Source organism: Parasteatoda tepidariorum, chromosome 5, assembly GCF_982258835.1.
Source record: "Parasteatoda tepidariorum strain Cologne lab strain chromosome 5, Ptep-v5.0, whole genome shotgun sequence".
Taxonomy (NCBI): domain Eukaryota; kingdom Metazoa; phylum Arthropoda; class Arachnida; order Araneae; family Theridiidae; genus Parasteatoda; species Parasteatoda tepidariorum.
Genome location: NC_141759.1, coordinates 74011551 through 74028430, shown reverse-complemented (window position 1 = coordinate 74028430; position 16880 = coordinate 74011551). Strand labels below are relative to the sequence as shown.

Genomic DNA, 16880 nt, shown 5'->3' with positions numbered 1-16880 from the left:
TTTTAAATATTTATGTGTCTTATAGTATTTATTAAAAAAAGAAATTGTAAATAAAGTTATTTTAACTGTGTGATCAATAAACTCCTTATTGAAATGTCATTTTGTGTGTGTGTTCTTTTTAACATAATAGATTGGAAAAGTAAAATAAAGCGAAACATGTATTTTTTTTAATTATTGCAATTGCCCAGTACTTTGATGTACTTCAAAATTTTTAAGTAGATACATTTATTTACACTATACTCTTCTAACTGATAAAATTCACTTTTTCCAAATAATGATTTAAGGCATGGTTTCCTAGAATGTGTGCATATTAATCCTTCAGTATTAATATATTGCTTTGTAAAAGTTTGAAAGTACAGAATTTTAGATGTGTGTTAAATAGGAGTGTCTTGCTCTGAGGGAATAAGCTATGAGGCTTCTCTCCCTCTTAATTTATTTTATGACAGTGGGGTTTTTCAGCAATTACTGCAGTAAAGAGAAAATATTCACCAAAGAAGAAATGTGAGTACCTAAATCAAGCTTTATTCTAGATCTAATTATAATATGCAAATGGCAACAAAGTTTACCACCACGCTAAATAAATTCATAATACCTTCGAATGAAAAAAATTCCTCTTTAAAAACATTTTATCTTATATTGTTAATACTATCAGAATTATATATTATTATGATTACCTTAGTATTAATTTAATTAAAGAGAGAACAGAGTGGATTTTAAGTGAGAAACATTAACTACTCTCACCACTCGCTTCCATAGTTTCTATTTCTTAGTCTTCTGAAACTTACATTTTATGTATATACGTATAATAATTACCGGAAGCAAATATCTGGTCAAGGTTTTAAGATCATTTAAAATCTTTTAAGAGCGGGGGAAATTGAAATACGAGTGAACCCCTGATTGGAGGATTTTACTTTTTTCTGGAGAGTATCTAGGGAAAGAAAAGGATGAATTAAAACCCCTGTATAAAATTGTCAAAAAATATTTTTTTTTAAATAAAGTAAGATTATTTATTTAAAAAAGTTTCTTGGTTTTCTTTTTTTGTACTTAAATTCAGATTTAAAATTAAATTTTTTGAAAAATAATCTTATTGTAAAAAACTCAAACTTATTTGTTTCCATAATAAAATTTATTTCGATAATTTAAAAAATATTGAAAAAAGAAGCATTTTTCTCTCAAAACCACGGTAAACAAAATTTTGTGATATTCAAATGATAGTCATAAAAATAATCGGTGAGTTTATTCAAAATATTTCTTGTTAAATTAAATTAGTTTGTAATTTGCGAATAAAATAATAAGTTTTTATTTTCAGATAAAAGCATCTAATTTGTGAAATGTAATTTTTTTTTTTACGAAAAGGAGCCATAACATAAAAAATTACATAATAGCATCGCTTTCAAAGAAATAAACTTTTCAATGAAAATAATTCTCTAAAAAATTTTACTTAAATTACATTAGAAACAAAAAAAAAGTTGACAAAATCTATTTTGGAATTACTTTTACATTGTTATTCACTTTCTTTAATATCTGAAAAAAAAAAGCCTTCAGTTTATTTAAATAACAGGTTTAAGTTTATAACATTTAAAAACACTTTGACAAGTTCGACTTAATCTAATTTTAACAGGACGTTGGATAAATTTGCTCTCTGAAGCTAACGGAATATTTAGGTTGAAATAAAAGTAGGTCCTGAGTGTCAATATAATTTTTTTTTACAATTTCAAGTTATTCTATGTAGTAATTTCAATATGAATCTTTTCTTTATAATTACTTATAAAAATTGTCTTACATAAATATTTTCAATTTTAAGCATTTTTTTAGGGGGGAAAAGTATGCACAAGGGACAGTGAGGGAATACTTGAGTGATTTTTCCCAGCAGATACGCTTGATTTACAGTTAAATTCATGTATTTTTCATTTGATTACTTATTGAAATATGCAATCTGAATTTGAAGTGGCATTTCTGTCCCTTTAAGTAGGTATTTTGAACAAAAATTTTTAATTTTATTTCTTCTTCAAGAAAAAAAAAGAAATAATTGGGACAAGAAGTTAGGGAATTGAAGGATTTGTGAAATGAGATTACAAAGTATATTACTTCAGATCAATGTTTTCCTTTTTTTTTTTATTTATTCAAAAAGAAATAAAGTAATTATTTAATATAACCTGCAGAACCAAAGTTTTTTAAGACAAGTTAAATATATTTAGTATTTTCACAACTGTTGAAAGGTCCTAAGGTTCAAATTATGTAAACGTGTTACATTATTCAAAACCGATAAGAAAATAATTTTATATTGAAAGAACGCAAGATCAAATTTAACATGGTTAGGGCTTTCAGCTCCAACTTTTTAATAACTTGACAGCTACTGCCATCTATGGGCTAGTTATCTGGACTAAACATTGCGAATTTAAATTACAGCTTCTAAGTTATTCATTGTTAACTACAGGTCTCATACGTTTTAAAAACGCTTTTTTAACTGCTATTACAATCTACTACAATGCACAATATTGAACTATAAAAAAATTTATTGTAATATATTTCATTTAACAAATAGAACTATATTTCACATCGCGCAACATCAAGTTGTTTCCCAATCAGACGAAAATTGTTTATGTATCATTCCGACCCGTGGGAGAGTAAGATATGTTTTTGTGATGTCACGTCAAGTCGAATAGTTTAGTGTCTGTGTTGTTATTTTTTTTTAGTGTTTTGTTATTATGGATATGCTTTGCATGAAAACATGGATTACTTAAAAACAGTAAACATCATACAATTCACATTTCTCATATGGATTATATGTAACGTCTGAAAAAAGCCGAAGATGGCAAATCAACAAACTAGGAGGAACGGAGCTATGAAAATAAGACTCACAAGTAAGTTGATAAGATTAACACTACTATAAAATAACACAATTACTATACAACTGCTATCTGTTAATAAAAATATCTCATTAAAGTTATTCAGAATGTTTTTAAAATACTTTACTGGATTATTATTGATTGTTTTATTAATATAAACGCTGCCTCTGTCAAAATTATGAATCGGCGATTTATTATGATTATTGCTAATTTTTAAAAGGTTATTAAATGTAAATTACATTAGTTTTCATTTTCAGTATTTGAAGCATTAATTTTTTTCCAAATGATCATTACATTCTTTTGTTGTTTATGTTGACAGCTAAAACTGATATGATGAAAATATTTTCAGGTAAATAAAGATTTCTATATGAATAATATACCTAGATGATAATGCATTATATTTACTTATTTCTGCCCAGAAAGCTAGTTTTTTTTAAATGTAACTTGAAGTATTTCTGTTGCAGCTTTTGATTATTATTATAATCTGTCATTTGAATTATTTCTATGAAGTTGATATTGCTTTTTTATAAAGGATCCCTTATTGAAGGTTGCCTTTTCTTTAGAATGATTTAAGCATTAGAAATGATAAACATTATTTCCATTTTCATTGGAAATGATAAACATTAATATAACTTTTAATGTTTATTTCATTCCTACATTGTGTATATTTGTAGCTGAACCTGGTAAAGACATTTACTGGTGACTGGTGTATATGGTTTTCAGTAAAATAGGACATAATGTGACAAAAAATACTGATAACTGTGCACTTATGTTTACTTATTTAATAAAGCTGGATAATTTAATTATATATCTAATATTTCTTTTATTGGATTGAATTATTATTATTATATAATCTGGCTATTGAATCAGGTATTAAATAAATATGACTTAAGGATATTAAGGAATTGAAAGCCACTAAGACAAGATCATAAGGAATCTTATTGAAAATTTTAATTTTATTTTCATATTTTAAATGTAAAAATATTGATATCATAGATTTTGAATATTTATTCTATTCTTTTGTTTATGCAACATTCAAATGACAGGTTGTAATAATAATTTAATACTGCTACATAAGTATTTCAAGTGCAATAAAATTATCTAACTTTTTTTGCGTCAAAAATAAACCTGGTTGCAGAATTTCTAACTGCAGCTCAATCTTCAAAGATTCAGATTTGCATGCAAATTCAATGCAGTCAATCAAAGACTAATTGTATTATCAATCTGAGAATCTTGAGAGGAAAAATAAACTGCAGATGCTGTGATAATTTGTAGCACCTTCTGCATTTTTGCAGTGATTTCTGCTTATCACAAAAATAAAGGCATTATCGTTAATGCATAGGTTATGTGTGTATCAAAACTCTTATACACTTTTAAATATTTTTATAAAGTTTCTAACATAAACAAGACAAAAAATGTAAGCAGCAAATATATAACTATTTTTAGTGAATCACTGAATGAAACTTTAAATATTTTGATTTAAAATTTATGAAACATCAATATTATTGTTTTCAAATGTTTATATCATTTTTTTGTTATTTATGTTTTCAACTGAACATGATGACATACTTACAGTTATAAAAGGACAAAAAAATTTGGATTAATCTTGTCTCCATAGGTTGCATTTTAATGCACACATACTATTTTAAGTGCTATCCCGTGATAATTATAAATATTCATGAACTGAATAGTAAGCATGGCAGGTGTACTTACTTATTCAGCTCATAAACAAGTTGATTCAGTTAATCTTATGACTTGTCATAGCAATCAACGATGTAATACCTACATATATTGCTTTAAAGCAATTTAATAACATTCTCATTTATTATTAAATAATAATAAATGAGAATGTTATTAAATTGATGTTAATTTTTAATGTTTGATACATTGATTTCATAGTCTTCGTTCCAATTTTTTTTTTAATATGGATTTAGAAATAGCTTTATTGCATACAGTTACTAAAGAAGCATACATTTAAACGAATGCAAGTTAATTAATTAATTCAATTACACACTTAATGCTAAATAATTTTCAGATAATCAATATTGCTTTTAATTACTTTCTAATTTGTGACTAATTATTGAACTGATCAACAAATATTGGTAAAATTTGGAAATTGTGAAAGTTATCCTTTTTTAAAAACTTGTTCATGTAGTTAATTGAATAAAATTAGACATGTCTAATCATGTTTGATATTTATATTACTTTTGATTTTTCATAAATAATGATTGATTTAACACTAAACATACCATAACTGGTCAAATGACCGTTTAAGAACTTTTGCATCGAAAATGCGCTTATCATCTTATCGTTTTTGCACATTTGACTTCCTGACTTTTTCTAACAATTATATGAAGTTAATATTCTATCATTATTATTATTATTATTATTTTTAGTATTTTGTTCGTTGGTCCGGTCATTTGTCCGGGCAAACAATTTATTACTTTATAAGTTTATCAGATCAGAAATTACGTTGTAATGCGTGTTTCGATTAGTTGAAATCGTGAATCTTCCAAATATAAGAATAATTAGAAAAAAATATGTTTGCGGAAAATGTACAATGGAAACACCCTTTATATGTAAAAAATGTGTTGAGCAATGAATTAAAAATTCTTATTCTTTGTGTTTGCAATACATAAAAATTGGCATTATACAATTTTTGTTTAATTATAATAAAGTTTTTTTTAAAGTTTATTTTCTTCCTAACATCCATATTTCATACATTCAATCAAGAAACAAAGTCCGGTCATTTGACAGGCTATAGTAGAAATGGGTATATATTAAGTGTTGATGTGTTTAGTTTTAATTTAGTCTGACAACTTTGATAAAGGTTTTATCAAGAGATATAATTAGAGTGAAATTTGTTAAAACTGTTTTTTGATGTTCAAAATAAATTTAAAAAAAAGCTATTTATAATGTGGTGTAAAACTTTTAAATGATTACACTGTGTGAGAAATAATTTTCTGTTGAATAATTATAAGTTAGCAATACCCATTTCGAGCTGGCTCTTTTGCAATTTTCTGGGGCCCTGAACCAGCCTTGGAAATTTCTCCCTCTTCTTTCAGGGCATCTATATTCAAGCTCTACGGCAAAATTGCCCATGAGCAATGGCAAAACACAGACGGTCAGAGACAAGCTAAAGAACTGAATCGTGACTGTCCCAGTGTATGTCAGCTTCGCGCCCTATATAAAGGAGGTGCCCTGAAAAACTTAATTAAAGTACAACTACAACTTTGAATTATATAGACTCTATGGACAGCCACAAATAGTGCAGGTCATCCAAAGCAATAGATTAAGATGGTTTGGCCATATCTGGAGAGGTCCAGAAAACAATGCAGTACGAATCGCCACCTTAATAAATCCATCTGGATCTCGGGCCAGAGGAAGACCTCCAACTAGATGGCTGAAGGACACTACTAAAGATCTCAAAGTAATAAAGATTAACAACTGGGAAAAGTCGCCATGGATAGGGGGCTTGGAGGCTACGCGTGGTTGAGGCAGCCAAGGCCTGTAAGGGGCTGTCGTGCTGAAGAAGAAGAAAGCTAAACAGCAACAGCTTGGGGAAGATCAATGGTCTTCTCACTGGACACTTTATCCTCAGGAGACTATATGTAATGGGTATTGAAACTAATCCTCTTTGCAGAGGTTGTCTTCTTGAAGAGGAGACATCATGACATATACTTTGTGATTGTGAGGTCTATGCTAAAAGATTTGAGCATTTAGGGCAACATTGTATTAATGCCTGGGAACTGCAAGATGTTCCTGTAAGGTGTTTGCTGAATTTTATTTCAGCCATAGGGCTTTCTTGCTAATCATGATTTAGAGTTTGGGTACAATGGACCTCTGGTCAATGTGTCCTGCTCTTGGAGCTGCCCAACCTCTAAGTCTAATACCCATTTAGTTTTATGTTTCTATAAGTATGGTTGCTTTTAAAACTTTAGCTTATATTAATAACAAAGAAAGACTTGTTCTGCGAAGATTAATATACAGAGAGTAATAAGTAAGAGCTTAATATATATAAAATAAGTAATATGAAAATTACTATTTTTAAAAGATGTAAAAAGAAGCTTTATAAAGTTTAATATTTTATTTTTAAAAAATAAAATAATTCATTTATATAAAAGAATTTTTTCCTCAAATCATAATTATTGTCAACTTTTGAGGATGAATTAAATTTGCTGTAACTGGGGAAATTTGAATTGATTTTAGGCAATAAGCTTATTCTAATTTTGTTATCCTTCAAGCTTAGTTCTGTTAATTGAAAAAATTAAACTAGAGCTACTTGTTATAATAATAAGCTGAATAATAAAAGGCACAGCAAATCCTTTTTGAAATAGACTATACAATGATGCAATAGCTATAGTTGCTACTTTTATCATAAGGTGTCACTAAGCCAGAATGCTGATAATGGTATTCATTGTCAAACTCTATTGAGTAGGGTGAATATAAAAGTGTGGGTATATAAAATTAATGTTTAAAATTATTAAACTTTAAAATTTGGATTTAGTTACTAAGTTCCATTGTTTACTGAATCAAATTATGCCACATAAGATAGGCAGCAATGCTTGATTTATAAGCGGTGAGTGTCGCAGGTCTAGGTCCTCCAAAATATTAAGAAATTTTTTTTGCATTTCCTGTAGAATTCTCTATTAAAATTAGGAGTTGAAAAAATTTAAATAATTGTAAGCTCAAGATTACTAATATATCATTAATAATTTAAAATCATTTTGTTTATGAACAAAATGTAAATGTAAAGATGTGACAAGTGGCCCCCCACAATTTTGTGCTTACATCCATCATATTTATAAGTCAGGTCCTGATTAGCAAAGTTTTTAAATTTTATTTATGCGTCACTGAGCTCATTGTGCTGAAGGAGGATTAGATTCCAATTAGATTTGGTCAGTAATTAGGGTTATTGATTTAATTAATTACTGATGGAATCAGTAATTAGTTATTCTGTAGTATTAATTATCCTGGAATCAACAATTAATCACCTTAATTACTGATGAAATCAGTAATTAGGGTTAATACAGCCGACAGATGTAATTTTGTGTGGCCTTCAGCCCTCTATTCTCAAATAGAAACTTTTACTTTTTTTTTATTAAACATTTTTATAAATTATTTATTTAAAAGTTTTTCAAGCCTTCATATCATTCATATCTTGTAAATTATTCTTAAATATAAAACTAAACCATTTAGGCCTGGTTGGAAAGCATGCTTGCAAACAAATATTTTCTTAAGTGTATCATTTTTATGTAAGTGGGATATTAGGTTTGTACATATATTATGTAGGTATTTAAGTACATCATGTCTAGGTCCCGCAGTGGACTGATCGTTAAGACACGGTTCCCAGCAGATCACCGAAGTCAAGCATCACTGGCTACGGTCAGTGTGCGGTTGGGTGACCACTTGGATCAGTCTGCGTAGGGACCGAGGGTGTGCGGTATTGGTCCTCGTTAAACTGTGCTACCGTAAAGTGCTAGACTTCGCGCGCAGGTCGTCGGGCTACCGAAGCGGGGGTGTCATCCCCTCCGCAGAGGATCAAAATTGTGATGGCATGTCTTCGGATCATCCACCGGGATGGTTCCCAGACCGTCGCCAATAGCCCATTGTGCAGCTCTAGTGCGACGTAAATTAACAACAACAACATCATGTCTAGGCTCATAAATGAACATCTTTACCATCTTTAAATAAATTCAATGACTAGTAGGAAATTCGACTTGGTGACGTTAAGCTGCCAGACTATAGTCACATTGAGTATTGTTGCACACGTACTTTAATCAACTGTTGGTAGAAATGGATTAGCAAAATTTAAATTGTAAAATATTTATTAGTGAAAATAACATTAAAAGATAAAATATAATAATTTTTTTTCACTGAAATCATTAAATAGATAGCTTTTTGAAACAGATGTCATTTATTGTTTTATCATGAATTACCAAGTAATTAAGCAAATTCATGATCTAGAAGCATTATGAGATTTTTACTTACAAAGTACTTGTGTTTTTCGAGGGCAATGCCAGTGCACTTATAACTTTCACCCTGTAAAAACATTAGAGCTGTATTGATGTGCGGCTGCACTCAGATATTCACTAGACCTTGTGTGGTCCAGAATTCTACAGGTTTCAAAAATCATTGTGTAGTATTGCATTCAATTTATAAGATGCTACCCTGTTCAAAATTCTACTGATAGATACAGGTTCTTTTTATTTTATTTTATAACCGTCGTTGAACAGCCGACCCAAATTTTGGGTTTACGACTACTAATGTTCAACTCTGTAGCCTTGTAATTTTGAATCCAATCCAGAAGACAAGGAAACTCCTGGATCAAGTATTGGGCAAAATTTGCCTTCGTGGAGAACTTTCTGATGGGACTAACCCACATTTGCGTTACATGGAGAAGAAGACCGCGAGAACCTCCCCCAGTTAGCCTGACGGCAAGGGCACTTTAACCCATGAGAATATTTTACAACAGCACTGTGGTCGATGCAAGCCGGATGCGAAATTCGTGTCGACCAGCTATCGCTGGGATCGAACCCCGGTTCACCTCATTGGAAGGCGAACACTCTATCCCCATAGCCATTGCGGCTCAGATACAGGTTCTTGGGAAAGAGGCTCATATTGCTAGAAGGAATATAAAAAATCCAGATAAGAGGATTTTTGTTTCAAGACTAGTCGGAAATGGGAAGGCCAAAACAACAGTTTTAACAGAGTAGTGGCAGTCCAGGTTTAAAAATAAGTTGTTCTAGAAGAATCTTTAAAGGCCTGTCCCACCCTGGCTAGCAATTCCTAGAAAAAAGAAGGCTTCTGCAGCACGGATCTATTAAGTAGTTGGATGTAACGAATATAAACTGCACAGTAGTGGGAAAATAAGAGAGATGTCACAGTGTTAGAGCTAGTAAACTGCTGTGTTGGAGAAAAATGAAAAATGCCGCAACATTCGAACTGCTAAAGGTTTGAATTTCTTTTTTATGGTAACTCACCCAGAGGTCTTCTCTCTTCTTTGAGGTGTTGCCTTGAGCTGTCATGCCAAACATGGTTGATTCTCTGTACATTAGTTTAATATATTTGCTACAGTACTTAAATAGAAAGGTACCGGTTATTCTTGATTGTGGAAATGGAAGGTACCTAGTAATATGTATTATTATGAAACTCAACTAAAAACAGAAGGGCTCTCCTCTCAACTGACTTTTTATTTGGAAGTAAATTTTTATTTCTTGGTCGAAAAATTTGCTGTTCATTTTTTTGAATGCTATGTTGATCTTTTAATTTTTGTTAAGTTACAAGAGATAGTCACATCTATATTATTTTCTTCATGATCCTGAAATGCTATAAATCTTTTTATCATTCAGGAGTAATATTTTGAGCAGAAAAAGCAAAACTGTGCGCAAATGTATTTTCCAAAAAGTATTGGAGTTTAGATGGCACACCCACCGTACACCATATTTACCTGTATTTTTGTATTGTCAATTTTCTAGTTATTCTGATCTGACCTAAGCTCATTATTTGATTTAACATTCAATTTAAATTATGCTGTTATCTGGACAATAAGATTTTCACCAATAAAGACAATTGTGAAGAACAAAAAAATAAACAGACCATCCTGAATGACTTAATTTAATAATCCTATCATCACATTCTAGGGCTCCATCTTAATGATTAGATGCTAATATGCTAATAATTAGATGCTAATATACTTCAAATATGCTAATTAATTTGTACAGAAAATATTTTAAGTAATCGCAAAAATATCAGGGTCGCCGCACTCTCGGAAATATGATCCCAATACTTTGGTCAGAAGAGCGGTCTAAAGTTTAGATTCACCCACTATATCTTAGGGGTCAGAAATCCGAATCTGTTGAAGAAAAGGTAGATTTATTCTGAGAAAGTAGCACGTAAACTAAGCTATCGTCTGCACTAGTTAATTAGCATATTTGAAGTTACCCCCTTGAATCATTAAGATTGGATCTTAGAACGTGAAGATTCGAACATTAGATCAAAAGTTATTGAGGCTGGTACGTTGTTTAATTTGCGTACCGTACATTCTAGGACTCAATCTCAATGATTCGAGGGGGTAACTTCAAATATGCTAATTAATCAGTGCAGACGATACTTTAGGTTACAAAATGAAACACAATGACTGAGTTTCTCTGAATAAACCTACCTTTTTGAGTAAATGTATCCATGTTATATAATACATTTTAACAGTTGCTTTTTTTTAAAAATATTTTTTTTCTTTCTATTTATTGGTTGTGAATTTTACAATATAAGACCTGAGTTGGCAAGAAATGTTAGTTCAATTTTTTTAATTTTCACTATTTTTAAAATTTAGGAAATATCTGCTTCCACTGGTCAGTTCTTTAAAATTAATTTATTACTGCTATAGTTATATGCATGTGAAATAAAGTCAATAATTTTAAATAACATTATTCACCAGTATTTATTAAAAATGAAATTAGGTATTGACGTATAGATTTAGTGCTGATTCAGAACTGTGAAAAACTTCTAAGTTTTAAGTACACTCATAAAAACCAATTAGATTAAATTAAGTTATAAAATTATTTTTTTCATAAGTTCTATTGTGGTATATTTTAATGGAAGCATGATAAAAGTTAGTGAATACTTTATTTAAAATATTTGTGCTGATATCAGCTATATGCAATTTTGAATAGCTATTTTTTTTATAATATAAAGTTTTAATGAACATTACGTTGTTTTTAACGCATTGGTATATAAAAACTTATACCTCCCCCCCTTTCTTATTTAGAACTTTCCAATAAGGTTCTGTTACTGAGTCAACTATACAAAATGTAACATTTCTATTTGTTGCCTTTTCAATCACTGTTACAGGTGGGCAACGCCTTTCACTTTCATTTTGATATGATGATAGACATCTTCCTAGGATACTTTCTTTTTAACAATTTTTTAACCAAAAAGTATTATTGTCCTAAAGAAAAGCTGTTACGGGTTGACAACCTTTATTGTTTGCACGGGACACCGGCAGTGTGTGCAAGGCATATTTTGGGCACGGCGAATCTTATAACCAAAGACGAGTCCCACTAACAGTAAGACATGTCCACACTTACTTACATTGCTGGCCCATACAGCCTCCCTGCTTGAGTGCACAAAGCACGTGGTTATTAAATGTATAACAATAGAAAAGGAAGCCAAATCAAGCCAAGGGTAACGGCTAATAGTAATTCACCCTTTTATCGTGCTGTACTTCGAATTCACGCAAGTTGTTTAACTTCAGTTTGCTGGAAGCGTTTATAAGTTAGAAGACCCGATTTGGGGTTGCTTAATTTCAGAGAGAAATTAAATTATGGATTTTAAGAACATTCGTAAACTGCTATCGTTAAATTTGTTTGATTTTAATTAGTATTTTAATGCAAACGACGCTCTTCATTACAATCTTCCATACAGCAACCTTTTCTTATAATAACCAATACTTTGCTATTCCATTAACGTAAGTTATTTTAACTGCACGCACTGGACCGTTCATTCGAATGTAGTGTTCGAAATCAAGTCTTTTGAGTCAGCAAAAGTTGAGAGAAATTTTAGAAACCATTATTTCTTTTGGTGTTACTGCACATTAAATGTGAAACATCTTGAATGAAAGAAGAGTGACACAATCCCCTAGATTCTTTCACAATGAATAAATTATTCATATTATTATTATTTTGCATTCACAATATAAGGACCTCGCTTTATAACATTCATTTTTCCTTGTATGAAAGGAGTTGTTATATCAAGTATCGACTGTAATCAGTACATCGAAAGGAGTGGAGGTCACGGTTACCACTCCACAGGGAGAACAGGGAAAATCTGGAAAATACAGGGAATTTAAAAATCCCCTAAAATAACAGGGAAAATGCAGGGAACTTTGATTTTTTTCTTTACAAACTGGGATAATACAGGGAATTTTGTTTTTTTGTATTTTTGTCTTTTAAAAACTGGTGACCACTCAAAGCGTAATCTATGGGATATTTAACCATGATACATAGCTGCCAACTCTACTGGATTTTCCAGTAGACTACTGGATTTTGCCAGATTCTCCTGGTCTACTGGTTTAATAAAAATTCTCCTGGTTTTTGTGCATTTTGGAAAATTCCCTAAAATTGAAAAAGTTTCCTTAAAAAATCCCTATTGAAATAGAATTTTTGCGCAGATTATTGCTTGCTTGAATATTTAAATAGGTGTTACTAATGCATAAAGAAGCGAGCCACATTTATAAAAGTCAGTTGACTATCTTTAATGAATTAAATCCTTATTACTATTCAAAATTAAGAATAAACATAATGCATTACATTTCGAGTTTATTCACTGTTAATTGTAATTGGAAAATATTGCAGTTTTTTTTTTTGATGGCTAAAATTCCCTATGTGTAAAAAATGTAAAAATATTTTGTAACAATTGTCAAGAAATTTATACTATTTCGCAAAATCTACTGGATTTTTCCCTATCCATGTTGGCAGATATGATTCAGCTATACTAAACTATGTCATTTACTATAACATTATGTTCAACCGTTTTTCCAGCAATTAAAACTAATAAATATAGTTAGTCCAATATATCTCACACAAGAACGCAGTAATTGTTGTTTCCTCTTAATGTATAGTATGTACAGGGAATTTTTTTTCCAGGTTTGAGTGGCAACCCTGGAGGTGCCAATGCAACGAAATTTAAGCTCTTATCAGGGCTACTTATATTGGATTCTTAATTTTTACTTTAAAATTCGATTATTGGCACACAAAGCCATGACTATGTTATAACACGTGCTATCAATTTAACAACTCACATGTTTATTGTTCCATTGAGTTTGAAATTGCAGTTTGTTTCCTTTTTTATTAATTAAAAATACTCATTTTTTAGAATTATTGTATGGTTCAAAAATAATAGTTTTTACAATGCATTATAAATTAATTAGAGTTAATGAGACAAAAATTTATGCCATTCAGCTATTTTTTTTTCTCTCTACATCTGGGCTAAAATAGAAAAACATATTTTTCGTGATTTTGTTTTGCCTATCTGTTTATGAATAAAGATAGTGACTTAAATACAATAATCATAAAAAAAAATAAAGATAATACCATAAAGGTGGAATGCTAGTAGTGCGCGCATTGTAGGCTAATTTTTGTCCCCTTGCTGAAACCACGTGATTGGAGGGCGAAGTGTGAAGGAAATGTTCTACCTTCCGTTTTTCTTCGTATTTTCAATGAAAAAAAAAATTGATGCTATAATTTTTAAGTCAAAAAACTTAAAATATTGTGGATGACTATGTTGTTTTATTTACAATTTAAATTAGCTTTCTTCTTTTGCATAGAACATCATATGAATCCCGATTATTTCGTCTTATTCGTTCTAAACACCAAATTTATACTTTTAAAGCTATCTTACAAGAAAATATAAATGAGTAAAAACACAACTAAACCATAAAGAAATTATCAAATAGATTTATTAATTATTAATTATTATTATTGTTTTTTAATTTTTGGTGCTAAAATGTAGTAGGCGAATTTTTGTCGACGTTATTTCTTTCCATCTTTTTTTTAAAAAATTATTTTTAATGTTTTTGAATTTAAAAAATCTTCTAAATTTCGGTAACTTCATTTTGGTTAGTTTTGTTCTTAACATATATTATCTGAGACATAAGAGGGGTTATGAAAGATTGATACAAAACAATCTATATTATATAAAACGCTAATACGTATGTATCAATAAAATCGATGATATTTCTTTTCTCCCGTTGGCAGCAGTTTTCATTTTTAATTGATAGGATTCGGCGCGCAAGAGCACGTAGTGAGCATCATATGGCTAATCTATATTATATAAAACGCTAATACGTTTTAATTGATAGGCTTCGGCGCGCAAGAGCACTTAGTGAGTATCATATGTCGGTATTCGCGATCGCAACGAACTATAGGGGGCGTTGTTGTATGAGACGCTTACCTGCGATTTCCATATGAACCGTCATTCAGTTACTCTGGAGACGTCGTTAATGTAGCGTGTAGCATTGCAACGTTCCTTCTTTAATGTGGCTTATTAAATTTAAAAAAGAAAAATGCTTGATCTTCTTTCTTGTACAACCGAAAACAAAATGGTATCTCTTTTTATTAGAGAAGGAACATCCAAAACACATCGGAAAAATATTTGTACATTAACAGAAAAAAATATGTATATTCTTATAAGAGTTAAAACCTAATGCCCGAGAAATAGTATTACTAAATTTAATGATATAACATGAAAGGCCCATTTAAACTTTACATTCTATAGTTTTAAGAATCATATTAGTTCAAAAATTAAAATGAACAGAAAGTATACATAAGCCTCATAATTTTATGAAATTTAATTTTTTAAACAACGTTTTTTGACAACAATTTTTATCAAAAAATTTCAAGTTTCAATAAAAATCATTATTTAGAAACTAAGAAACGTAAAATAAAGAATGTTGACGAAACAAAAACAAAAAAAACAATTCTTTTTTGTCGCCATTTTTAGTGCTACGAATATTCGTCTTTGGGATTTGCCAAAAACAAAACAAGATGCAATTTTATTTTTTCAGGAGGGAAATATTTGACCGAAAAAACGAAAATGTACCAATTCCCACAACATAAAACTTTATCTTGGCAAACGTACGTTTTGGAAATGTTATTTCATTTGGAATCTTATTCATCAGAGTTCATATGGCGATATGATTGTTTTGAATCTATGCTAAACTCTATATCGGCTCATTTTCCACCGAAATCCAATTAACTATTTTGATTTTAAATAAAGTGTTTTATTTTATGAACTGTCGCAAAAATTTTAAGTGTAGATTGGCGGCACTTAAAAACCGCCAAATCTGTAGCGGCGGTGGCGTTAATACGTCGTAAGTACCGAATTTTTATTCCATACTTTTCTGAATCATATTATTTCAAACATTGGAATATACAAGAAGTATACATAAACACATAATGTTATACCATTTAATTTTTCAAAAGTATTTTGAGAACAATTTTTATCAAAAAATTATAAACTAAAAAACGGAAAATAAATTTTAAGAACTATTAACATTGAAATAAAAACTTTCATATTGTTTCTTTTTTTATTATTCTTATAGTTCTTAATCAAACGTAAAAAACCATTCTGTAGAGAACCATCATCAAATGAAAAAAAAAATATTTACAAGCAAATGTTTTATTGTAAAAATCATTGCACTTACCTGATTTATGATTCCCGGAGAATTCCAAAATGATAAGTTCCTTGTTCGAAAACTTTATTCTCAAATAATAGATACATAGTTAGTTTATACCTTCATAACTTTTAGATAACATACTACACAGCAAAATTTTATAATTGATATGAATTTCAATAAGTAGCTAAAAACAGAATAGCTGAATTCTAGTTGAACTTATTCTTTCAAAATTAAAAAAAACTTACCAAGAAAACGATTTAAATTAATTAAGAATCAGCACAAATGGCACTATTTCAAGTAACTTGGATAATTTTTTATTGTTGTTTTCCGAATTATATGGATACAGAAATATATACTATTCTATAACGAAGAAGAATATGCTATAACTATTACAATTCTGTATGTTCTGAATTCATATTTATTCACTGGAATGACGAAAGCAATGTTGACTTCACTTTAATTCGTAATGAATTGAAGACAGAAGAAATGCATTTTACCTTAATACACACATCTGTAACAGTATCCGAAATCGGAAGTCATCAGTTGCAAGTTTGTTGATAATAGAAATGAAAAATTATTGAGGAATTTTTCTTCAAATGTTTGGCGTGTTCTGTTCCTGAAAGATTTACTAATATTCTGGAGATTTTTTTCAAGTTCTTCGGCCTTTTCCTTAGGGAAATTTTGTTTCTTATTTGCTGCTAAAAAATGGCGTCTGATTCAGTCAATGACTTTGATGGAACTAAATGAAAACGTGATAAATTAATGTCCGATATTTACAGGCTCCCGCTAGACGGCGTACTCGAGCGTTGCGATCGCGAATCAATCAGTGAGTATCAATCGGGTGAATTCTCCACCGA

The 16880-nt window shown here is 29.9% G+C and overlaps 1 protein-coding gene across 2 annotated transcripts in view; it reads left to right on the top strand.

The window, feature by feature from the left end:
• Positions 1-2446: 2446 nt before the first annotated feature.
• Smurf (SMAD specific E3 ubiquitin protein ligase) overlaps positions 2447-16880 on the top strand; it is a 77024-nt gene continuing 62590 nt past the window's right edge. The window contains exon 1 of one of the 2 annotated variants that reach the window (XM_016050243.5): positions 2447-2864. In XM_016050243.5, coding sequence (XP_015905729.1) covers positions 2813-2864 — 52 coding nt within the window. In that variant the 5' untranslated portion in view covers positions 2447-2812. The remainder of the gene's footprint in view (positions 2865-16880) is intronic. The other variant, XM_087164213.1, reaches the window with a different exon arrangement.